Source organism: Oncorhynchus mykiss, chromosome Y (assembly GCF_013265735.2).
Source record: "Oncorhynchus mykiss isolate Arlee chromosome Y, USDA_OmykA_1.1, whole genome shotgun sequence".
Lineage (NCBI taxonomy): Eukaryota > Metazoa > Chordata > Actinopteri > Salmoniformes > Salmonidae > Oncorhynchus > Oncorhynchus mykiss.
The window spans coordinates 33,627,367-33,653,969 of record NC_048593.1 but is presented as its reverse complement, the minus strand read 5'-3'; the positions used below and the strand labels follow the sequence as shown (position 1 = coordinate 33,653,969).

General features: G+C 41.7%; 1 protein-coding gene and 1 long non-coding RNA gene across 2 annotated transcripts; one reads left to right on the top strand and one right to left on the bottom strand.

The window, feature by feature from the left end:
• The first annotated feature begins 2,842 nt into the window (after positions 1-2,842).
• Positions 2,843-15,833, top strand: pygma (phosphorylase, glycogen, muscle A). Its single transcript, XM_036967490.1, has 20 exons — positions 2,843-3,185; positions 6,416-6,517; positions 6,725-6,803; positions 6,980-7,083; positions 7,381-7,512; positions 7,801-7,912; positions 8,088-8,170; positions 8,707-8,850; positions 9,334-9,426; positions 9,956-10,102; positions 10,312-10,475; positions 10,644-10,758; positions 10,977-11,078; positions 11,185-11,332; positions 11,422-11,480; positions 11,610-11,751; positions 11,861-12,071; positions 12,763-12,897; positions 13,699-13,765; positions 14,145-15,833. The coding sequence occupies exons 1-20, from the start codon at positions 2,943-2,945 to the stop codon at positions 14,295-14,297; spliced, it is 2,535 nt and encodes an 844-aa protein (XP_036823385.1). The 5' UTR covers positions 2,843-2,942; the 3' UTR covers positions 14,298-15,833.
• A 2,748-nt stretch (positions 15,834-18,581) lies between these two features.
• Positions 18,582-26,603, bottom strand: LOC110510121. Its single transcript, XR_002471530.2, has 3 exons — positions 25,996-26,603; positions 20,087-20,183; positions 18,582-18,766 (listed from the first exon to the last, which is right to left on the bottom strand). It is a non-coding gene; the product is annotated as an uncharacterized LOC110510121 (long non-coding RNA).

Genomic DNA, 26,603 nt, shown 5'->3' with positions numbered 1-26,603 from the left:
AAGTAATAACATGTTCCATGAGTAATAACATGTTCCACAAGTAATAACATGTTCCATGAGTAATAACATGTTCCACGAGTAATAACATGTTCCATGAGTAATAACATGTTCCACGAGTAATAACATGTTCCATGAGTAATAACATGTTCCACGAGTAATAACATGTTCCACGAGTAATAACATGTTCCATGAGTAATAACATGTTCCATGAGTAATAACATGTTCCACGAGTAATAACATGTTCCATGAGTAATAACATGTTCCATGAGTAATAACATGTTCCACAAGTAATAACATGTTCCATGAGTAATAACATGTTCCACAAGTAATAACATGTTCCATGAGTAATAACATGTTCCACGAGTAATAACATGTTCCATGAGTAATAACATGTTCCACGAGTAATAACATGTTCCATGAGTAATAACATGTTCCACAAGTAATAACATGTTCCATGAGTAATAACATGTTCCACAAGTAATAACATGTTCTGCGTGTAATAACATGTAATAACACGTTCCACGAGTAATAACATGTTCCATGAGTAATAACACACACACTGCCACACCAACACACACACAAACACTCATTCCATCATCTGCTCACTCACAATAATATGCACATACATTTAAAGTGACTCTACACACACGCACCCCCACTCACATACAAGCTGCTGCTACTCTGTTTGTCTTATATTGTGTTGCCTAGTCACCTTACCCTTATATTCCTGCACATTGTAAATATGGTACTGGAACTGACCGTGTATATAGTATGCTGACTTACTTCATCGTGTTCTTCTTATTTCTTATTTTTATATCTCGTGTGTTTTTGTTCTAACTTGTTATATTTAGTATTACGTTGTTATTGATTACTGCATTGTTGGGTTTAGAGCTTGCAAGAAAGGCATTTCACTGTACTTGTGCACGTGACATTAAAAACTTTGCCTGTTTCGCAAGTGTTTCCGGAAGTCTGGTGATGTTTCGCCTCTGGGTTTAGAAACTCTGTGGTTGTAGAGAGAAATAAACATAGATGTCTGGTCACATACTAGTAGAACAAATTCACAGGATCATTCCTAATGCACATTTTATACCAGTAGAACACTGGTCACACCAGAGTCGATGTCCGCGCCCCCGGGGTAATCTCAACATTATTTTACTCCATTAAAATACACCTCAATCTGCTGCATACGCCGATGTCGGCCTTCCGCTTCTGGTAGAAGGTGGCAGAGCTTCAGCTGTGTTTGTCAGACCAGGAGACATTCCCAAAATCTGCCTTCTCATAAGAACGTCTGTAGTGTCTGAACAGATTTTTGCTCTACAACACCCACAAGCGTCATGGGACTCGTCTGAAGTCGGTGCCGCCAATCCGCCAGCTCATCTGTCTGTACCGTCCGAACAGTTTGGGCCACACACTAACATGTACAGTAGTACTTACCATTGAAAGGTGAGACTCTTAGGAACACGTACATGTCGGTTGTTTTGCTCTAGGATGCACACAAGACTCGTCTTAAGCTAGCCAGGTACAAGTTTAAAAAGTATGGAAGTACTTTGGTGCCAAAAAAAGGTGTTAAATATGAGTCAATTTAAAATAAAAATCAGAGCTTTCTTATCTCTCAGATAGGCCGAAATCCATAGACACTTCTAAACACTTATCTCTCAGATAGGCCTAAATCCATAGACACTTCTAAACACTTATCTCTCAGATAGGCCTAAATCCATAGACACTTATAAACACTTATCTCTCAGATAGGCCTAAATCCATAGACACTTATAAACACTTATCTCTCAGATAGGCCTAAATCCATAGACACTTCTAAACACTTATCTCTCAGATAGGCCTAAATCCATAGACACTTATAAACACTTATCTCTCAGATAGGCCTAAATCCATAGACACTTCTAAACACTTATCTCTCAGATAGGCCTAAATCCATAGACACTTATAAACACTTATCTCTCAGATAGGCCTAAATCCATAGACACTTATAAACACTTATCTCTCAGATAGGCCTAAATCCATAGACACTTCTAAACACTTATCTCTCAGATAGGCCTAAATCCATAGACACTTCTAAACACTTATCTCTCAGACAGGCCTAAATCCATGGACACTTCTAAACACTTATCTCTCAGATAGGCCTAAATCCATAGACACTTCTAAACACTTATCTCTCAGATAGGCCTAAATCCATAGACACTTCTAAACACTTATCTCTCAGATAGGCCTAAATCCATAGACACTTCTAAACACTTATCTCTCAGATAGGCCTAAATCCATAGACACTTCTAAACACTTATCTCTCAGATAGGCCTAAATCCATAGACACTTCTAAACACTTATCTCTCAGACAGGCCTAAATCCATAGACACCTCTAAACACTTATCTCTCAGATAGGCCTAAATCCATAGACACTTATAAACACTTATCTCTCAGATAGGCCTAAATCCATAGACACTTCTAAACACTTATCTCTCAGATAGGCCTAAATCCATAGACACTTCTAAACACTTATCTCTCAGACAGGCCTAAATCTATAGACACTTCTAAACACTTATCTCTCAGACAGGCCTAAATCCATAGTCACTTCTAAACCTTTATTTTTTTTACTATCTGTTTTGCCATTTATGAAATTTATTCGATGCCTATTATTCAAAGTAGTTTTTTTCATGACAATTCAATTCAGATTCATTTAGTTTCTAGACTGCAAGATGTGAAATAGGCCTTAATCTAAATATTTGAAAATATTCCTATGTAATCATGGGGACTAAGTAGCAATTGGCTTTTCCTTTTGAGTATGCTCCGCCTTCTTCTTAATATTCATGACCACTCTTATAAATAGGTGATCATGACCCATCCATGTGGGTGCTTCTGTAGTCGTATCTGAACTGGCTGGACGTGCACCTGAAGTTGTATTGGAACAAGGAAGCCAGGGGTAGAGCATCATGTCAAAACCATTTTCAGACCACGATAAAAGGAAGCAGATCTCCGTGAGAGGTCTTGCTGGTGTGGAAAATGTCGCAGAACTGAAGGTCGCTTTCAACAGGCATCTCCATTTTACACTGGTCAAGGACAGAAATGTGGCAAACAAACGGGATTACTACTTTGCTCTCGCCAACACCGTGCGCGACCACTTGGTGGGCAGGTGGATCAGAACCCAGCAGTACTACTATGAGAAAGATCCCAAAGTAAGTTCCAATGTTCAAATGCTCATATCATCTGTAGCCTCCTAAAATCCACACAATAGAATAGAACAAATAAAATGGAATATCAACTAATATAATATAAACGAATATAGCATAAACTAGTATAATATAAACTAATATGATAGAAACTAATATGATAGAAACTAATATGATATAAACTAATATGATAGAAACTAATATAAACAAAGACAGAAACAAATGGAATAGAATGGGATGTCAAATTTCCCCTTTAGTTTCACAGTAACATCTAGCAATGAAAAATAGACAACATCAGTAATTTATCATGAAGAGCATTCCATGTTAAAAAACGATTAAAATAAGTATATGGGAAATATATGGGCATACTGTGAGAACAGTAAATAACATAGTAATATTGTATTCTAGTGGTCTTGGTCATACCACCCAATATTTCACTAATTCATTTATTATTGTGTGCCTCCGACCTCAGGTGATAATCCCATCGTTCCAGTGGCCAGTGTTATGGGCAGGATAATAGGCAATTTAGGACATATGGTTTGAAAATATCATATTTTTACATTGTAGTTGTCAGATTATTTTACCCAGAGCTACTTAGAGTTTTTAAACTTTCTTTTCATACTGATCCAACATGGGAATTGAACCCACAACCCTGGTATTGCAAGTGCCATGCTCTACCAACGGAGCACAAGATCATAAGAGCTTCAAGGCAATTTAATATCTCACCTATCACACATACTGTATACTCTTATCACACATACTGTATACTCTTATCACGCATACTGTATACTTTTAACACAGAGTGAAATGACACATTTGAAGCCTGGTTGTATAATTCACTACTGTAAGGGTATTTTACTAGTCATTCCCCAGCAACATGCCGCTGTCCACAGAGGGTCTCTGTCCCTGGGTTACTTCTCTTTGCCAACTGTTGCATTGCTGCATTAATGCAAGCGGTATCACCATGACATTTCCAATTCACTAGTGCTCCTCAGCCGTGAGGATCTGCCGATGTTGTGCTGTAATACTAAACCTCTCTGTGACCGTCTCCCCCCGTACATGTAGTTCACCCAGTTCATCCTAGAGCCGATATAGCTACAGCTGTAGGAGTAGCAGAGGTGCCAATTGACATCAACGAGTGTAAAGGAGCAGGGGAACACTTTGTTTCCATACACTCATTGATTTGTTTTTATCAGACTGAGCCTTCGATCTAGTTAATTAGTTTTATCAGACTGAGCCTTCGATCTAGTTCATTAGTTTTATCAGACTGAGCCTTCGATCTAGTTCATTAGTTTTATCAGACTGAGCCTTCGATCTAGTTCATTAGTTTTATCAGACTGAGCCTTCGATCTAGTTCATTAGTTTTATCAGACTGAGCCTTCGATCTAGTTCATTAGTTTTATCAGACTGAGCCTTCTGTGTAGTTAATTAGTTTTATCAGACTGAGCCTTCTGTGTAGTTGTGAATCAGCCTCTTCCATAACTACATTCATGAAACATCCTTACAGACAGTGAAACCTAGTCAGTAAATATGAACAGGATCTAAAGAGATCTTCTTGACACAGAAAAAAACTAAATCAGATATCAATATTGGAGTGAAAGGGACTGAATGATTGAAACATCAACGAGTGCATTTTAATTCACATGTTTAATTGAGTATTGACTGGTTCATTTACACATATGATATCATAATATATTAATAATCTAATGAAACCACACACTCTTTAGTTTTAGGATTTAAAAAAACATTTTCTGGGTATGGGGGAGGTATGCTGCGTACTGTACTGCGCAATGGAAATATCTAGACGGACAGTCCTGACCTGCAAACCTATATTTAAATCTCAGAATTGGCTCAAATTAGGTTACTGTAAGGGTCAGGGTAAGGGTCAGGGTTAGGGTCATGGTGAGGGTAAGGGTCAGGGTTAGAGTAAGGATCAGGGTTAGGGTAAGGGTCAGGGTTAGAGTAAGGATCAGGGTTAGGGTAAGGGTCAGGGTTAGGGTGAGGGTATGGGTCAGGGTCAGGGTCAGGGTTAGGGTAAGTGTCAGGGTTAGGGTTAGGGTAAGGGTAAGGGTCAGGGTTATCAAATCAAATCAAATCAAATCCGGCGCCTTCCGTGCGTCAGGGTCAGGGACAGGGTAAGGGTAAGGGTAAGGGTCAGGATCAGGGTCAGGGTTAGGGTCAGGGACAGTTTTAGATGGTTATTTTGCAGGTCAGCAGTGTCCTTAAAGTCTCCCCTGTGGAGTGAGTTCATTTCTGGATAATATTTTTGACCATTTAAGGGGCCCTCTTTGGCTCAAGAGCACCCCCAGTGGTTAGAATATAATATTTAAGAGATGCCTTGACCCAACATACCAATTTTGTGATAGATGTTCATATTTGTTTAGTACACATTTAGCTGCACATTTACACCTCTTTTGGAGGGTTCACTCGTACACTGTACCCCCAGAGTGCAACATTAAGTAATTTATTAGACTTGATACACAGCCCTCAACATACTTGATACACTAGCCCTCTACATACTTGATACCTCCCTGGTACAGCTACAGTATGTTTTCAGACATCTCTTTCACTATTCATGAGTATCACACATAGACTAACCTTTACAACAACCCCAGCTGAAGCTATTTTTGCATGAGCCAAAATGCCAATGTTATGTAACACCAACAGCAATCTGTCTCCCGTAGCACCTATCACCTCTCTTCTCTGTCCTTTGCCCCCTCCTCTCTGCCCTCCCCCTCCTCTCTGCCCTCCTCCCCCTCCTCTCTGCCCGCCCCCTCCTCTCTGCCCTCCTCCCCCTCCTCTCTGCCCTCCGCCCCCTCCTCTCTGCCCTCCTCCCCCTCCTCTCTGCCCTCCGCCCCCTCCTCTCTGCCCTCCCCCTCCTCTCTGTCCTCCGCCCCCTCCTCTCTGCCCTCCGTCCCCTCTCGCCCCTCTACTCTCTCTGCCAGAGAGTGTTCCAGACCTCCCTATCCAAAAACCAAGAGAACAACATGTGAAAGGTCAAAGGCTAAACTACTGTAAGGCTCAGGTGTCAGATTTCCACGCAGTCGTTCACCAAGTGTTCAACAGTCCTTAAAATAATTCAATGCACTTATTAAAACAGCAGACTCTGACTCATTGGGTTAAAGACTTAATAAGATGGCCGTACTCTTAATATTGTCTCTCCTCTGGATATTAGCTCTGCTACGGTATCCCACTCTCATCTCTCTCTCACTCTATCCCCATCATCTCGTCCTCAGCGTGTGTACTACATCTCCCTGGAGTTTTATATGGGTCGCACCCTGCAGAACACTATGGTGAACCTGGCCCTGGAGAACGCTTGTGATGAGGCCATATACCAGGTGAGCGTTGCTCACAGTCACAGCTTTTTCATTGCTGTGGCTCACCACGGCAGTCAAACTGACTGCACCTTCTGTAACATAACTACATTTTCTACCCTCATTCATTTTGATTTATTTGTCAAAATATCTACCCCTGTTCTTACTGAATGTCATGGCCGCAGAGCTGTAATTTGAACCTGACTTGACCTGAACCCCTTTGTTCCGTAGCTGGGTCTGGACATGGAGGAGCTGGAGGACATGGAAGAGGATGCTGGCCTGGGAAATGGTGGTCTTGGCCGTCTTGCCGGTCAGTTGCCTAGCTACTTCCTCTCACAGAGAGAGTGCGACATTCGTGTGGCTTAGACAATTGTATGAATTATACTAGAATGATCAAAACATTAAAATAACGATATAACATGATAATAAACATGATAAGGTCATTTAGCCAGTGTAACCCTAACCTAAGCCTTCCCTGGTCATCAGCATGCTTCCTGGACTCAATGGCTTCTCTAGGCCTTGCTGCCTATGGCTATGGTATCCGCTATGAGTTTGGCATCTTCAACCAGAAGATTGTCAATGGCTGGCAGGTAACCTACATACACTCCTATGCTTTTTAACTTTTTCTTTGGTTTCCCCATCATGTTCAGACCATAAGGGGAGTACTGTGAAACAACGTTGCCCGACAGACTGTATTACATTTCAATTTTTGTCATTTAGCAGATCCAGAGCAACTTACAGTTAGGTCATTCATCTTAAGACCGCTAGTTGAGACAACCACATATCATAGTCGTAGCAAATACACTTTCCCTTAATAAAGTAGTTATCAGCAAAGCCAGTGCAAGTAGGAACATATTATATTTGTTGTATAACCCAATGATTGACAGGTTGAGGAGGCCGATGATTGGTTGCGTTACGGAAACCCCTGGGAGAAGGCCCGCCCTGAGTACATGCGCCCCGTCAAGTTCTATGGCAGGACCGAGCACACCCCAGATGGTGTGAAATGGGTTGACACTCAGGTGAATAAAGGACAGAGTGTGATTGAGCATAGGAGGGAGACGTGTGTGTGTGTGTGTGTGTGTGTGTGTGTGTGTGTGTGTGTGTGTGTGTGTGTGTGTGTGTGTGTGTGTGTGTGTGTGTGTGTGTGTGTGTGTGTGTGTGTGTGTGTGTGTGTGTGTGTGTGTGTGAGAAGGGGGAGAAAAACAAGGTGTTGCTACGGCAACTGGATGCCACCAATGGACCATCAATGAATATGGATTCTGTTAGCAGGTTTCTTTAACTTCAGTCTCTTGTAATTGTTTTGACAGGTAGTGTTGGCTCTGCCATATGACACCCCTATTCCCGGCTACAGGAACAACATTGTCAACACCATGAGACTGTGGTCTGCTAAGGCCCCATGTGACTTCAACCTGAAAGACTGTAAGTCGACACTTTGCTTGGCTAATTGTTTTCACCTTGACTGGCTGCTTTCCACCATTTCATATGCTTATTTTGTCAAATCTGAAAATGGCTAACATGGCTACTCATGTAGCATGACATAATTGGCCACCGGGAACCATTATCCTTAGGGTGTGTTTTTCCCCTTTCTCAACAGTCAACGTTGGTGGCTACATTCAGGCTGTGTTGGACAGAAACTTGTGTGAGAACATTTCCCGCGTGCTGTACCCCAACGATAATGTAAGGATAGATTTCTCTCTAATATCCATGTGCAGCGATTATATACTGTATATGCTGTACAGTGCATTCAGAAAGTATTCAGACCCCTTCCCTTTTCCACATTTTGTTATGTTACAACCTTATTCTAAAATAGATTAAAAACATGTATACCACATAATGACAAAGTGAAAACAGGTTTTTAGAAAATGCTACACATTTATTAAAAATAAAAAACAGATTTGTCATTATGGGGTATTGATGGGTATATTGAAAAGGGGGAAAAAACATTTCATCACTGTTATAATAAGGCTTTAATGTAAAAAATGTAATGTAAAAAGTCAAGGGGTCCAAATACTTTACGAATATACTGTAGATATTATATTTTAGATATAGAACATATTATAACATGTCTGATCTATATTCTGTATTTCTTCCCCCTCAAAAAATGACTGGTATTGGCTGGAATTTGAAAACAAGTGAATTGTGTTGAATTCAAGATGGCGACAGACAGATGTGCAGGTCAGTGTGGATTCACCACTACATGTCTTTCTCCCCAGTTCTTTGAGGGCAAGGAGCTGCGTCTGAAGCAGGAGTACTTTGTGGTGGCCGCCACTCTGCAGGACGTCGTCCGTCGTTTCAAGGCCTCTAAGTTTGGCTCCAGAGAGGTCGTCCGCACAGACTTTGCCGAGCTACCAAACAAAGTGAGAACCCCCTATTGGTTATTCAAACCTATACTGATATGTTTTTATGTCACTTACAGTTGTGGTACCCTTGTGGCACGATTCGCTCTCTTTCTTTTAAAATAAGTTGAAATTGTTGTTTCATTTACAACGTATTTGTTTGATTTGCAATGACACCGGACCCCAAAAATTATTGATATTTTTCTAGTCCAAAAATGGCCTGGAGTAAATTATTCAAAATTCCAATTCATTTGGCAATTGTGTCATTTATCTCACCTGTGGTAAGTTACAGGTGCCTGCAGAATAAAAATAACCGTTCAACCTGTTTTGAAAAGAGAAGACTGAACATTTTGCTCCATTGTAAAGTGCAAGGGTGCCAATATATGTGACTGCAACTGTCTCCATGTCACTGGCTTAAGTATAGTTGTATTGATGACTTGTTCTGGTTTGAATGGTTGATATAATAAAAAGAATAACAATGTACTCGATGTCTTTCACATCCAGGTTGCCATCCAGCTGAATGACACTCACCCTGCCATGGCTATTCCTGAGCTGATGAGGGTCCTGGTTGATGAGGAGAAGCTGGGTTGGGACAAGGTGAGTGGAAGCTGATGAGGGTCCTGGTTAACGAGGAGCTGGAATGATTTATATATATACACTAGATAACTGATTGGGGGTGCTGTGTTGAAGCCACCTTGCCTCCATCTTGGCACTCCCTCACCATTGTAAACAAATATTTTAAAAGCTATATAAATGTATGTATTAATGTCTACATGTGTTTTTGCCACATGTATTCTATTACAGACACCTTAATGCATACTTTAAAATGATATTATATGAGCTAGACATACAAATAAAACATGAGAAAAATTGATGACTAATGTTACTGTCCCCACTACAACACACACATACTTAAATTCATAATGATACCAGCAGGGGGCAAACAATACCAGCATGGTAGAATGTGTAGGCTTGGCAACACACTACAGATAACGATTTAGAACAAATGTAAAGCTAGGACTACTAAGACTACCATTAATGTATCCTACTTCTGTCTAGAGAGGGTCAAATGAACCATGAGGTATATAAAGGGTATTATCTTACCTCTGTCCCTGTGTGTGTCCAGGCCTGGGACGTGTGTGTCCGTACATGTGCCTACACAAACCACACTGTGCTGCCTGAGGCCCTGGAGCGCTGGCCCATTGACCTGTTCCATCACCTGTTGCCCCGTCACCTGGAGATCATCTTCGAGATCAACCGTCGCTTCATGGAGGTACGTGAGACCGATGGCACAAAAAGTAATGGTAGCCTACCATACAGAAAGTGTTGATTACAGACCAGTGTTCCTTAAGCTTTATCTAACTGAAACTATTGTACCACAATGTATTATTATAGGCTAACTTTATTGAAATCCAACTTTGTTACAGAATATTAATGTCCACCTTGTGGAAACCTAAACCTTTGTTTCACCTGTCCCTCCAGTACGTTGCCTCTAAGTTCCCTGGAGACCACGACCGTATGCGCCGCATGTCCCTGATTGAGGAGGGAGGATGCAAGAAAGTCAACATGGCTCATCTGTGTATCGTTGGTTCCCATGCTGTCAACGGCGTGGCCCGCATCCACTCTGAGATCCTCATCGCCACTCTGTACGTGTCCTACACAAACACAAATACATTTAAATCATCATATTTCAACGGCACAAACGCAACACATACACATTATGATAACATTGGTGATGGGTGCACATTTTTGATTGGATTTGTTTGAAGACCTAAAGTGACCTAGTTTGATATTGTTTGTGCTACCATGTGCAGGTTCAAGGACTTCTATGAGTTGGACCCACACAAGTTTCAGAACAAGACCAATGGGATCACCCCCCGTCGCTGGCTGGTTATGTGCAACCCCGGCTTGGCGGAGGTCATCGCAGAGGTGCGGGGTTGTTGCAAAATAGTTAGCATTTAGAATGGAGTGAGAGATTTTCACTGGATGTAGCCATTTGTCTATATGAAGAAATACACATACATCCTTATATTAATAGAATCATTTATAATATCAGTGTAGTTAGATAGATGTTTCTGTTCTTGATGATAGTATCAGTAAGCGGATACTTGCACACTTAACATTTCTCATGTCATCCCGTTGGTCAGAAAATTGGAGAGGAGTTTATCCGTGACCTTGACCAGCTTAAGCGACTGTTGAAGTTCATTAATGATGATGCTTTCATCCGTGACATCGCCAAAGTCAAGCAGGTGAGTCTCACTAAGTTGTCACCTCTGGTGTTTACTAAGATACTGTAACAGCCTACTGTATAGTCTATGTTAACTCCACGCCCTCATCATATCCCCCCTTATGTAGGAGAACAAGCTGAAGTTCGCTGTGCACCTGGAGGAGCACTACAAGGTCAAGATCAACCCCCAGTCCATGTTTGACTTCCAAGTCAAAAGAATCCACGAGTACAAGAGACAGCTGCTCAACTGTCTGCACATGATCACCTACTACAACCGTTAGTACTACTTTGGCACTCACTCACTCACTCACTCACTCACTCACTCACTCACTCACTCACTATATACCCTTCTGTCTCTTTATCAGGTATCAAGAAGGAGCCCAACAAGCACTGGACCCCAAGAACCATCATGGTCGGAGGAAAGGTATGTTTGGTGCCCCTCAGCCTTCACAGCCACCAGCGTGTAGTTACAGGAAGTACATATAGAACAATACCTCTCATCCACAACTCACTGTTATTATGCAACGCCCTCTCCCCCCTGCTTTTCTCCCAGGCTGCACCAGGCTACCACACAGCCAAGATGATCATCCGTCTCATCACAGCTATCGGTGAGGTTGTCAACCACGACCCTGTTGTCGGCGACCGCCTCAAAGTCATCTTCCTGGAGAACTACAGAGTCACCCTGGCTGAGAAAGGTGACTGACTAACCTGTAACTCCATGGGTATCTGTTGTTGTAACGTACACTCTTCTTGTACTGCATCCCTATGCTTATAGTTTTGCTCACCCTCCTTGTCTCCTCCCAGCCATCCCCTCTGCCGACCTGTCTGAGCAGATCTCTACAGCTGGCACCGAGGCCTCTGGCACTGGTAACATGAAGTTCATGCTGAATGGTGCTCTGACCATCGGCACCATGGATGGAGCCAACGTGGAGATGGCCGAGGAGGCCGGAGAGGAAAACCTCTTCATCTTCGGTATGAGAGTGGAGGATGTGGACGCAATGGACGCCGGCAAAGGGTGAGCATGGGGATCGGAAGGCAGAGAGGACACTGGGTAAGGGACAGGGAAGTAAGGAGAAATTGATCCACAGGAATGGGAGTGCTGTAAACGGAGTAGGGGGTTACAGAGGCTGTGCCAGTCAGGATACAAGAGGCCGTGCCAGTCAGGATACAGAGGCCGTGCCAGTCAGGATACAGAGGCCGTGCCAGTCAGGATACAGAGGCCGTGCCAGTCAGGATACAGAGGCTGTGCCAGTCAGGATACAAAGGCCGTGCCAGTCAGGATACAGAGGTCGTGCCAGTCAGGATACAGAGGCTGTGCCAGTCAGGATACAGAGGCTGTGCCAGTCAGGATACAGAGGCCGTGCCAGTCAGGATACAGAGACTGTGCCAGTCAGGATACAGAGGCTGTGCCAGTCAGGATACAGAGGCCGTGCCAGTCAGGATACAGAGGCCGTGCCAGTCAGGATACAGAGGCCGTGCCAGTCAGGTTACAGAGGCCGTGCCAGTCAGGATACAGAGTTGACAGTGAGGTCAGAGGGAGATAGACAAGTGACAGGGCAGACATACTGACTGGCCAGGTCTCCCTTGTATCTCAACGTTTATGATAACACATGTTTTTCTGTTTAAGATAATAGAGAGACAAAACCAAACTGGAGATTGCGTCCTTCTGAAAAGCGAGATATAAACACTGCCTTTGTCTTGCACAGATACCATGCCTCTGAGTACTACAACCGTATTCCCGAGCTGAAGCAGGCCATGGACCAGATTGCTGGCGGCTTCTTCAGTCCCAAGCAGCCTGACCTCTTCAAGGAACTTGTGGACCTGCTGATGCACCACGACAGGTGATCACATCAACACACACGCTCACTCACACTCGCTCACACTCACACAGAGGGCCATGCAATGACCTTTGGTGGGGTAGGTGCTCAAATTTTTTTTTTAAAGGGCACACTCACTCATCACACATTGTAGAAGTAGCAAGCTAGAACCACAGATGAAAGGGAGTTAAGCGTCTTTGCCCCTGTTGGAGTGGGCTATACTAGCTGATCATCAGTAATACAGGCCAGATGAATTAGCTAGTTAACTAGGCTATGCTGTCATAACAAGCACACTAGTCCTTACTTATTAGATTTTTTCTACTCTGACAAACAGTCTACCTGCAGTTACCCCTTCCCTGGCCCTGACTGTGAGATAGAACACATGCTAGCAACCCCAAAGTAACCTACTGGTGGTATTTTTAAAATTCACTACTAGGTGGCGGTAGGTAGCTCGCACAGGCAACGAGGATGAGCACAGCAACTCACTGCGCCAGTGGCAGAAGGGTAGAGAGGGGACTTTTTTCAAGATTTATGAGTTGAGGAGAAATTGTCTAGCTTGATAGGCAAGTTGTTGTATTTAACATAACAAGATAGAAAATAGATGATTTCATGTGCTATTTCATAGTTTTGATGTCTGCACTATTATTCTACAATGCAGAAATAAAGAAAAACCCTTGCATGAGTAGGTGTGTCCAACCTTTTGATTGGTACTGTATAAATATATATGTTTTATACCCCACCAATCAAAAGGGAAGGCTTTATGTGTGCAGATGCACCTCAAATATATGTTCTTGTATTTATTCTTATCTAATGTTTTATGCACAGGTTCAAGGTGTTTGCTGACTACGAAGCCTACATCAAATGCCAGGACAAGGTCAACCAACTGTACAAGGTCAGTGTTATGGCTAAACAGCATAGGTCCTAGGTCACCTGGTTAAGGTATCTGTCCATACCTTCTCAAATAGTGCACTGCAAAAAGTGAAATCTAAGCAAGCCTGAATATCTTTTTTTATTTTTCTTATTTCAAGACATTTTTTCAAGATATTTTATCTTAATAAGACGATAAAGGTAAAATATCTTGAAATAAGATAAATTACTCGTATTAAGCCTTTTTTAGGTTGCTAAGAAAAAACAAGAAAAGCACACTCAATGTAAGTGAATTATCACTCAATATTAGATATTTAGGCTTGCTTAGATTTCACTTTATGCAGTGTGATCTCAACAATCTTTCCTTCCCTCCTGTCTGTCCCTCCGTCTCTTTCTACTAACAGAATCCCAAGGAATGGACCAAGATGGTGATCCATAACATTGCGGGCTGTGGTAAATTCTCCAGTGACCGCACCATTGCCCAGTACGCCCGAGAGATCTGGGGCATGGAGCCCAGCCTGGAAAAGATCCCTGCCCCCGATGAGAAACTCAAATAAGCTGTCCGTCCAATCCCATCCCCACCACTTACCCCATGCTACTGCTGTTAGGAGAGAAGCACCATTAGATACGTCTGAGGAGAATGGCAAATAATTTCTCAAAGCACTTGAATGACTGTAATGATTGATGCCTGTCTAATTTGTCTCATACACAGAGTTCTGGCTATTCACACGGCTCAAACCTTATTGTGACAGGTCTTGAGACCAGAATAACAATAAATGAAGCAATGCCTTCTGTTTTGTAAAAATAGAGAGGTGTATTTACGGGTGTTCGCTGTTCCGTCACTAATCAGACCGTGCAGGTAGTTACAATCTAAACTGCTGTTGAGGCGAAGACATGAGTTGTGTGGTGGGTTTTGTGTTTGGTTGTGCATTCTGGAGTTTATCAAAATGTATGTAGGCTTGGATCCATTCTGAATGAGTTCCTGTGGTCTGAAATGCAAGAGTAGGTTGAGCTGTGTGTTTTTTCTCTTAGCTTGAATGCTGTCAGTATCATGCATGCATTCTCAAAGCATAGACTCTAGTCCATGATGAGAACAATCATTCTCTTAGGGTACTGCCATGACCGCGCTGTGTTTGCCCCTCTTAGCGGACAATAGACACTGGCCCTGATCAGACAGCTCAGAGTGTCTGCTCTTTTCTGTCCATAAAATGACATGGATGGGTTTGCCCCTCTACATCCCATCTACCTTATATGTATGGCAGTGTTGACTGGTGAGGGTAGAACGTCTCATAATAATGGCCGCAACAGACTGGATGGAATGGCTTCAAACATATGGAAACCATGTGTTTGATGTAGTTGATACCATTCCAGATATTCTGCCCAGACATTAAAACAAGCCCGTTCTCCCCAATTAAGGTGCCAGCAACCTCCTGTGATGTATGGTGCCTAACCCTCTGAGGGGACACTGCATCAGTATGTTGTCTGAATCTCCCACAGAAGGGTTGCTGAGGGGAGGACGGCTCAAAATAATGACTGGAAGGGAGTGACTGGAATGGAGTGACTGGAATGGAGTGACAGGAATGGAGTGACAGGAATGGTATCAACAACATGGAAACAATGTGTTTGATACTATTCCGTTCCAGCCGTTACTACGAGCGTGTCCTCCCCAATGAAGCTGCAACCAGCCACCTGTGGATCTAGTCTTTTTACTTTTTAATTGTGTAGAAAAAACAATGCTAAACAGCTTTATGTTTGTCAACTTGCGTATGTTTCGTCTTTACCTGAAGAAAATAACGTATCCATGTAGTCTATTTGAAGGCCTCTGAGGGCTAGCCTGGGAACCAGTGAAGCAGAGCAGCGGAGGGGTGGGATAACACAGCTGCTCCACAGTTGGAGGAAGCATGTCAGTGTTTTGATGTTGGAACCCACATTATGGCCTTGCCACCCTTTCTGAAACCCCAGCTCTCTGTTTGTTTCACCTTACGGCTGTCAATAATGCCAACTGTGGCCAACAAAGCCTCATCCTCCTACCCCATCTTTTCAGGATGTTCTAGTCTAGTTATACAAACACATTAAAGTATACTAGACACTAAGGCCTTTTGTCTTTTCTTCACCACGCACAAACATTCCACTATCAGCATGGGCATTCTAGAGATGTTGCATCTTAGAATTGAAGACACATGTCCCCGAACTGAAATTATGAAACAGTATAGTTGCCACCTCCCACTGGGCACAAACTGATTGAATCAACGTTGTTTCAATGTAATTTCTCAACGTATTGTGACAAGTCATCCAAAAAAAGTCAACAAAAAACTGTTGTTTTGAGTGGAAATTTAAACCATAGGGTTATGTCATCATGGTAACCAAATTTTGACATAGATTAACCTTTAATAAAATATGTTGAATTTGTACCTTTAAAACAACGTCGGATCTTCAACGTTACATCCACTATCAGGAAAAATATATAGGCTGTGCAGCAGCTCTTGCTGGGAAAAATAATGATTTAGTGCTACCCTCTGGTCTCACATCCAGGTATTTTTTGGTGCTTTTACGTGATATCCAATTGGTAGTTACAGTTTTGTCCCATCGCTGCAACTCACCTACGGACTCTGGAGAGGCGAAGGTCGAGAGCCATGCGACCTCCGAAACACGACTCTGCCAAGCAGCACTGCTACTTGACACACTGCTCGCACCAATGTGTCAGACTCACGGGGGTGGGCAACTACAGTCCTCGTGGGCCTGATTGGGGTCGCACTTTTTCTCCATCCCTAGCAAACACAGCTGATTAATCAAATTGCATTCTAAACTGAAGATCATGAATAGGTGATTATTGGAGTCAGGTGTGTTAGTTCGGGCTGGAGCAAAACTGTGACACCAATCAGGCCCTTGAGGACTGGAATTGCCCACCCCTGTCAGAGGAAACACCATCCTGCTGGCAACCATGTCAGCTTGCAGGTGCACAGCCCACCACAAGGAGTCGCTAGAGCGCAATTGCGACAAGGAAATCCAGGCCGGCCAAATCCTCCCCAAACCCGGATGACACTGGGCCAATTGTGCGCCGCCTCATGGGACTCCTGGTCATGGCCAGCTGTGACACAGCCTGGGATCGAACTCAGGTCTGTAGTGATGCCTCAAGCTGATGCCTTAGACTGCTGTGCCAGTCAGGAGGCCCTTGCATCAAGGGTTTTAACCAAGCCCTGCTTAGCTATGATATTTGTCACTGACTATTACCAATTTGCTATTATGAGAAGGATTGTTGAGCAATCTCCACTTAAAAATAAAATAGATTCACTGTGGCTATCAAAGTCATTCCAAAGGGTAGGTTTAAAAGACCAAATTAAATGTGACCTTTCTTTATCACTCATATACACTACTGGTCAAAAGTTTTAGAACATCTACTCATTCAAGGGTTTTTCTTTATTTGTAGTATTTTCTACATTATAGAATAATAGTGAAGACATCAAAGCTATGAAATAACACATATGGAATCATGTCGTAACCAAAAAAGTGTTAAACAAATCAAAATATATTTTACATTTGAGATTCTTCAAAGTAGCCACCCTTTGCCTTGATGACAGCTTTGCACACTCTTATCATTATCACTATTATTTCTACACTGTAGAAAATAGTAACAATGAAGAGAAATCCTTCAAACGTTTGACTGGTAGTGTACCTGTATGTTCAATGATGCCATATAGGCCTATATAAGATTTGCAAAGTCATCAACAGCTATTGTTTCAATTCAACACAGAACTCAACTAAAAATAGACAATACGACAGGCCGAGACTATTTTTATAATATTTATTAACACTCCTTGCTTGGTGGGCGAGACAACGGAAGAAACACCACCTGCTGGAGGGAGACAGATTTTCTGCTGAATTGGGCCTCTCTCTTCCTCTCTGATGATTTTGAATTGTGTTTGGTTGTGAACGCAACCAAACATAAACATTTGAAGGAGATTTTTCTTAATTTAAAATTAATTTAAAGTCTCAGTTGATGTAGTCCTATTCTTTAACTTTGATTTTTGGTTGAGATGGAGACACAATTAAATATGACTTTTGAAATACAATGCATTGCCTTTTAATTTAGGACAAGATCACAAATTATACTGCATGTTTGAATCACGTCGCCAACTCAACCAAAAATCAGAGTTAAATTATGGGATTAAGCCAGTGGCTCAGATGTAATTATCCAAGTAGTAGACACATCTCCGTTAAATGTTGAAATTTGGTTGCGTTGTCAACCAAATCTTACAAACGAATATAACATTTAACCTTAAAATGAGTAACATATCCATGGCCACATTTTGAGGTTACTGTAACTATACATTTCTTCTTGTGTAATCATATAAAGTGTGCATGTTCAAGATAGCATGCATAGGTCATCACAGATCAGTGGAGATCTTCACATTGCTGTAATAATCTGCTCAGAGTCTTGAACAGCTTTGATCAATTGCACCATGTATTTTTAATGTAATCTCAACTGCAATCTGAATAAATAAACAAAATATCTGACATCGTATTCCCCTTTAAAAGTTACTGTGCTTTTAAATGGTTAGAAGCATAGCGATAAAACATTGGAAATTCAACTAACTTTTGGTTGTCTTTTTGAGGGGCGTTGAAATCGAAGCTGTTTGAATTGGCACTTAAAACCCTCACAAACATTTACAGATGCACAATTGAGAGCATCCTGTCGGCCTGTATCACCGCCTGGTACGGCAACTGCACCGCCCGCAACCGCAGGGCTCTCCAGAGGGTGGTGCGGTCCGCCCAACACATCTCTAGGAGCAAACTACCTGCCTTCCAGGACACCTAAAGCACCCGATGTCACAGGAAGGTCAAAAAGATAATCAGGGACAACAACCACCTGAGCCGGCAGTGCCTGTTCACCAGTGCCTGTTCACCCCGCTATCATCCAGAAGGCGAGGTCAGTACAGGTGCATCAAAGCTGGGAGCTGTTGTCATAACTCTCCTGTGACGATCTGAAGGATCAGGTTTCTCTCTCTAGTAGAGGGACTATCGATCACTGCAGAATAAGAGCAAATCATAGACGTAGAATTACTATTCTGCAGCTGGAAATTACATTCATTTAGTACGAGAATACCGAGAACCGCAGAAGCATCTATTCTGTGACCATCTGTATGCCTGACGTATCCATCACAACAGAGCCGCTGAGAAAGCTACAACCACGAAATACATTGTGACTTCTGAGGAAGTTCACCAGAGACTCTCTGATGAACTGACACTCCAGCGGACGGAGCGGCGATTCCAACTGGAGAAGACAACAACGACAACCGGGTGTAAATATATACATTGCAGTTATTTTCGAATGAGCGGCCATTTAGGTGCAAAGGATTAGCATTTCAATGAATATAATTATCAACTGTGTGTAGGGAATCCATTTGGTCTTTCCCACTCTTTTCCTGTCCCCACCCCTTTTTATTGTCTACCAAGTCATCTTACCGGTTTAGTCCACTAGGGACTTATCAATGCATTGTGTTAGTAACCAATGACTATATTGTTTGTTTATGTATTTCTGTAATTTGGTTAGTTAGTTAGTAACAAAATAGTTAAGCCAATTTGTATATCGTTGAGTCATTATGGAGACTATGGTTCGTACAGATATCAAAGGGTTTGCGACATTCAGAAATGAGGCTGATGAGGTTATAGTGATACATTAATAGAAGACTAATTGATAAGATATGAAAATATCTGAAGAGTCGATAGGGAAATAGAGACTCTATAAACGTTTTCCCGTGGTGCCCCGACTTCCTAGTTAATTAATGTTTACATGATTAATTTAATATCATAATAATAATTACACATAGAGAATTGATTTGATAAAATAACAGTCTTCACATTTTATTATAGTCACAGACACAACAATGTTAAATAACAATCACTAGCATGATAGTGGCTGCTGCCCTACATACATAGACTTGAAATCACTGGCCACTTTAATAATGGAACACTAGTCACTTTAATGATGTTGACATATTTTGCATTACCCATCTCATATGTATATATATATATATATATATATATATATATATATATATATATATATATATACGTACTGTATTCTATTCTATTCTACTGCATCTTAGTCTAAGCTGCGCTGACATTGCTCGTCCAAATATTTATATATTCATAATTCCATTCCTTTACTTAGATTTGTGTGTATTGAGTGTATTGTTGTGAAATTGTTAGATATTACTTGTTAGATATTACTGCACTGTTGGAGCTAGAAACACAAGCATTTCGCTACACCCGCAATAACATCTGCTAAACACATGTATGTGACCAATAACATTTGATTTGATTTGATACACATACACCGGCTTACCTCACGTTCCCACACTGTGTGGCAACTCAACACCGACACACATTGCAGTCTCTCTGACTATAGGATCCAAGCTGTTGCCAGTATTTCTGCCAGAGATCTGTAAAGCATTAAACAACATGGGGACGAAATGAGTCACCAGTTACTCCAGACAGTCTTCTCCATTACACATCTGCATGCCTTGTTTCAACAGTTGATTACAAAACAAATGTACCATATGTACAACTAAAAAGTACTTTATAAACAGTTGTCACGTTGACGTTCCCAGGAAATTTGCGAAGAGTTTAGCCTTCTTAAAGGTGTAGATGACTATTCGCACCACCTGTACAAACACAGAGCATTGAAACCTACAAGGTCAAACTGTCCCTCGCTGAATTATAGGCTGTTTTAACAGCATAACAACTAGAGTCGATGTCTGCACCCCCCGCAGAAAAGTAATTAGCACAATAAAAAGAATCCCAATCAAAATCCATCTGTTTAAGCTAGAGATATCATTTTTTTTTGCATGGGCTGCGGTCCAGTCCACTGCATCCAGCAATGCCTCCCGCATCTGTGGAGTTACATTGATGTTTGTCAGACCATGAGACATCCTGAAAATCGGTCTTCTCACGAAAACCTCTGTAGCATCCAAATGGTTTGGCCTACAAACTAATATGAAAAACGAATGGTGAGACTCTCACCAACACGTACATGTTGCTCTAGGACGCTCTAAAACTAGTCTGAAGGTAGCTCGGTACTAGTTTAAAATGAATGGAAGTATAGTTTAGTGTTAAATAGGGGTATAAAAAAAAAATTATAATATCCTGATCTATGTTATTTCTCAGATATAGGACAGACACAATTAAAACAAACTTTTGATTAAGTTTTGGACTACCTGTTTTTCCATGAATTAATCTGTTATTCAATTTGTTTCTGTGGGCTAATAGCAGTAAACTCAAATTCAAATTTTCAATAAATGTTTTGCTATATTTTTTTGATACCTAAAGGGGTCACATAGCTAATTTACCATATTAATACAATTTCATATGTTAGCTTAGTAAAACTTGTATCTCTTACTCCATAATTACCTAAGGCTAGAACAATACATTGGGAACTCTTGTTCAGTGTGTCTCTGCATAACCCAGGCTAAATTGGTCTGGAATTGTCTGGTGGCACCTTACAAGTAGAGAGTCATTCATTCTGACAACTCATGCTGTTTCTTATTGGAGCAGAGCAGATTCCTCCAAACCAAATGCCACTGTGGTAGATATCTGTAACTCGACAAGCAACGTTTCTTACTTATAGACAGTACATACTGTATGCATGGATAGCGAAGGAACATACTACTTCCAGAGAATGACTAATAATACTTGAATATCTACAGTATAGCTGTACGTCTTTCACCCTGTCATCTGGCTCACTCTCTCAGTTCAAAGGTCTAGACGACCCCCCTCCGTTTCTCCCAATTCCTGTTAATATAATTTGATCATTACTTTGTTCCTTTGTCAGAACTGTCCCAAAGTATTGCTAACTCACGGTACTCTGAGTCCAAATGTCAAACGAGTTGAATAACTGGATGGAATAATGTGAGTGGGGTTCTGGTCACTTATTGGCCACAGATTGTCTTATGAAACACAATGTGAGACATGAAGTAGAAAAGTAAATACATTAGCACAAGAGAACACCTTTCATACTATGTCTGGATACTTTCAACTCCATGATACAGAGTATGTCTGGATACATGCAACTCCACAATATAGAGTATGTCTGGATACATGCAACTCCACGATATAGAGTATGTCTGGATACATGCAACTCCACGATATAGAGTATGTCTGGATACATTCAACTCCACGATATAGAGTATGTCTGGATACATTCAACTCCATGACATAGAGTATGTCTGGATACATTCAACTCCACGATATAGAGTATGTCTGGATACATGCAACTCCACGATATAGAGTATGTCTGGATACATGCAACTCCATGATATAGAGTATGTCTGGATACATGCAACTCCACAATATAGAGTATGTCTGGATACATTCAACTCCATGATCGGGAGGGGGGGAGAGCTGAAGGGGGAGTTCGCCCAGGGAGCCATACAACCTAGAACTGCCACTGCTTACCAGTGTGTTCCCTGTGCTCTAGTTTTTGTTTTTTCTTAGTCTTCCCAGTTCTGACCTTTCTGCCTGTCCTGACCTTGATCCCATCCTGTACCTGTCTGACTCTGATTTAGATTACGACTCTTTGCCTGCCTTGACTTACCTTTTGCCTGCCCCTTGTACAGTAATAAACTCTCACACTTGTACAATCCACCTCTTGTGTCTGCATCTGGGTCTTAACCTGAGCCGTGATGGGTGAATATTTCCAGACATACTGTCACGCCCTGGCCATAAAGAGGCTTTTTATTCTCTATTTTGGTTAGGCCAGGGTGTGACTAGGGTGGGCATTCTATGTTCTTTTTTCTATGTTTTTATAATTCTTTGTTTTTGGCCGGGTATGGTTCTCAGCTGTCTGTCGTTGTCTCTGATTGAGAACCATACTTAGGTAGCTCTTGCCCACATGGGTGTTGTGGGTAGTTGCTTTCTGTTTTTGTGTTTGCACCAGACAGAACTGTTTCGGTTGTTCTCTTTGTTGTTTTGTCATTCAGTGTTCTGTTCTATTAAATAATGATGAACGCGCACCACGTTGCACCTTGGTCCTCACCTTCTTCAACCAACAGCCGTTACACATACTTTATATCATGAATGTGCAATTGACAGCCCCTTTTGTAGGCCCTCCCCCGCAAAAAGAAAAAACACCTAGTTGGTGTGTCAACTTACTATGGTGCAATTTCAAAATGTGTTAGTGCATTGGCAGTTTTTCTATTGCTATGTGAGCGTCATGAATACGCAGGGAGTCAGGAAGCATGTGCAGAAGGAGAGTTTAATAACAATGATGAAAGGCAAATGAACAAAACAGGAGACGCATACTGAACATGAAAGCAAACCCATACTGTCTGATAACTGAGGCTCCTGAGGGCTAAATAAAAGGAAGGTAATGAAGGTGATGATGTGTGTAATGATGGGGAGCAGGTTTGTGTAATGATGGGGAGCAGGTGTGTGTAATGATGGGGAACAGGTGTGTGTAATGATGGGGGACAGGTGTGTGTAATAATGGGGACAGGTATGTGTAATAATGGGGAGCAGGTGTGTGTAATGATGTGGAGCAGGTGTGTGTAATGATGGGGAACGGGAGTGTGTAATGATGGGGAGCAGGTGTGTGTAATGATGGGGAGCAGGTGTGTGTAATGATGGGGAACAGTTGTGAGCAATAATGGGGAGCAGGTGTGTGCAATGATGGGGAGCAGTTTCCGGCGCCGACAGAGATGGCCGCCTCACTTCGCGTTCCTAGGAAACTATGCAGTATTTTGTTTTTTTACGTGTTATTTCTTACATTGGAACCTCAGGTAATCTTAGGTTTCATTACATGCAGTCGGAAAGAACTACTGAATATAAAAGCAACGTCAACTCACCATCAGTACGACCAGGAATATGACTTTCGCGAAGCGGGTCCTGTGTTCTGCCTTCCACCCAGGACAACGGAATGGATCCCAGCCTGCGACCTAAAACAACGATGTCGTAAAAGAGGGAAACGAAGCGGTCTTCTGGTCAGGCTCCAGAGACGGGCACATCGCGCGCCACTCCCTAGCATACTACTTGCCAATGTCCAGTCTCTTGACAACAAGGTTGATGAAATCCGAGCAAGGATAGCATTCCAGAGAGACATCAGAGACTGTAACGTTCTTTTCTTCACGGAAACATGGCTCAATCAAGAGATGCTAACGGAATCGGTGCAGCCAGCTCGTTTCTTCACGCATCGCGCCGAAAGAAACAAACCTCTTTCCGGTAAGAAGAGGGGCGGGGGCGTATGCCTTATGATTAACGAGACGTGGTGTGATCACAACAACATACAGGAACTCAAGTCCTTCTGTTCACCTGACTTAGAATTCCTCAGAATCAAAGGTCGACCGCATTATCTGCCAAGAGAATTCTCTTCGATTGTATTCACAGCTGTATATATTCCCCCCAAGCAGACACATCGATGGCCCTGAACAAACTTTATTTGACTCTGCAAACTGGAAACCACATATCCTGAGGCTGCATTCATTGTAGCTGGGGATTTTAACAAGGCTAATCTGAAAACAAGACTCCTTAAATTGTATCAGCATATCGATTGTGCAACCAGGGCTGGTAAAACCTTGGATCATTGCTATTCTAACTTCCGCGACGCATATAAGGCCCTCCCCCGCCATCCTTTCGGAAAAGCTGACCACGACTCCATTTTGTTGCTCCCTGCCTACAGACAGAAACTAAAACAAGAAGCTCCCGCGCTCAGGTCTGTTCAACGCTGGTCCGACCAATCTGATTTCAAATTTCAAGACTGCTTTGATCATGTGGACTGGGATATGTTCCGCATTGCTTCCAACAACAACATTGACGAATACGCTGATTCGGTGAGCGAAGTGCATTGATGATGTTGTTCCCATAGCAACGATTAAAACATTCCCAAACCAGAAACCGTGGATTGATGGCAGCATTCGCGTGAAACTGAAAGCACGAACCACTGCTTTTAACCAGGGCAAGGTGACCGGAAACATGACCGAATACAAACAGTGTAGCTATTCCCTCCGCAAGGCAATCAAACAAGCTAAGCGTCAGTATAGAGACAAAGTAGAGTCACAAAAACCTGAAGGATCTGGAGAAGGTCTGTATGGAGGAGTGGGCCAAAATCCCTGCTGCAGTGTGTGCAAACCTTGTCAAGACTACAGGAAACGTAGGATCTCTGTAATTGCAAACAAAGGTTTCTGTACCAAATATTAAGTTCTGTTTTTCTGATGTATCAAATACTTATGTCATGCAATAAAATGCTAATTAATTACTTAAAAATGTGATTTTCTGGATTTTTGTTTTAGATTCCGTCTCTCACAGTTGAATTGTACCTGTGATAAAAATTACAGACCTCTACATGCTTTGTAAGTTGGAATACCTGCAAAATCGGCAGTGTATCAAATACTTGTTCTCCCATTGTATTTGCTTCAATAACGTACAATATGCCACTGTAGGCCTACTGGTCTACTTGCTTTAGCCTGTAAGTAAGTATAAAGGTTCTCCATTGATTGTTATCACGTTCTTCTACAGATAAATAAATCATCTCCGCTATCCTCACAACATTGTAAATGTTACTCTTCACTACTTGCCTAACAACGAACAGCTCGTCATGCATAGACAATCACGCACAATCATGCCAAGTTGTATGCTGTTTGTAGAATGTTGTTTTGTTTTTGAAAGGGTTAAATAAAACAATTCTAATATCATTTGTGAAACTTTGAATAACTATTTTTTTTAGATCATTTGATTAAAAATAAATTACGATTTAGTTAAAAATGTTAAATGGGCATTTCATTAAGACAAGTAAAATCATTAACGGATTACATAAATGGGAAACAAAAAACATATCCTACACCATGACTTTTCCATTCATAAAATGTGTAGGGTAGGCTATTGCCATATTAGAGTTTCCATGGTAAACTATGCAATACTTTATTTCAGTTGTAAGGAATGATTGTCAAATAGATAAATTGCCATTAGTCTGCTAAAATCACAGGATTCCACTTCATGATAACTACTAGAGGGCCACATAGTCTTGAAAAAATGTGGCGTCCCCCATGTACTTACCTCATTTGTAAAGGTCGGCGTATTGTACATTGCTCTCTGTTACTCTTTTTATGTAATGGCATTAGCACAGTGTACATGATCCCAATTCTAAGACAGTGACAGTTTGAAAAAACAAAAAACTAGATTGTGTTGATTTATAGGGACATTGAACCATGTTGTGCGCCGTAGTTTAAAAAGTCTGTGGATTGTGCTCAAATGAAAAAGTAATACCTTAGTTCCTCCATCTTTATGCACCTTTTCCATTGAGATCTGCTGTGGGTGACTTCAGCCCATATTGATGGTCCAATGCAACTGTTTTTTTTAATCTCTCAAACACCTAGCTTGCCTGCTCCCTAGCAAGCTGCTCTATCCACACTGATTGGTGAAGTCATTTAATGAGCTAAATGGAAAAAACTGTTGATTTCACAGGTTGAAAAAGGAAAAAGGAACAATATAAACCTGTACTTTTTTGGTAGTTCGAACTGGTTCCGAACTTTATTTTGCTGGTAAGAACAATAAAACGTAACAAAAAAAATGGTGTGTCTGTTCAGAACAAAACGATTGGAAAATGATTTTAGGAACTCTCTTTGTTATTTGTCTACTGCCTTTACTGACTGGGGATGGTTGGACTCTGCTGCTGTTATTTTATGCAACAGTTACTGTCCTTGTCTTTGCGCTTGTCTAATATCTAATCTTTCTTGTCTCAGAATTATTACAAAATATGATCTCTTTGACCGACTGTCACCATGCAGCATACCAGCAATAATTGTTCCAAAAAGTCAGTTATTTGCCAATCTTAATCCCCTCCCACAATCCCCAACACACACACACACACACAC

Bases quoted from the DNA above. Each gene is read 5' to 3' on its own strand.
- pygma (XM_036967490.1), top strand. From the start codon at position 2,943: ATGTCAAAACCATTTTCAGACCACGATAAAAGGAAGCAGATCTCCGTG. The intron at 7,513-7,800 runs GTGAATAAAGGA...TTGTTTTGACAG, and splicing joins TGAAATGGGTTGACACTCAG to GTAGTGTTGGCTCTGCCATA. The intron at 11,079-11,184 runs GTGAGTCTCACT...CCCCTTATGTAG, and splicing joins ACATCGCCAAAGTCAAGCAG to GAGAACAAGCTGAAGTTCGC.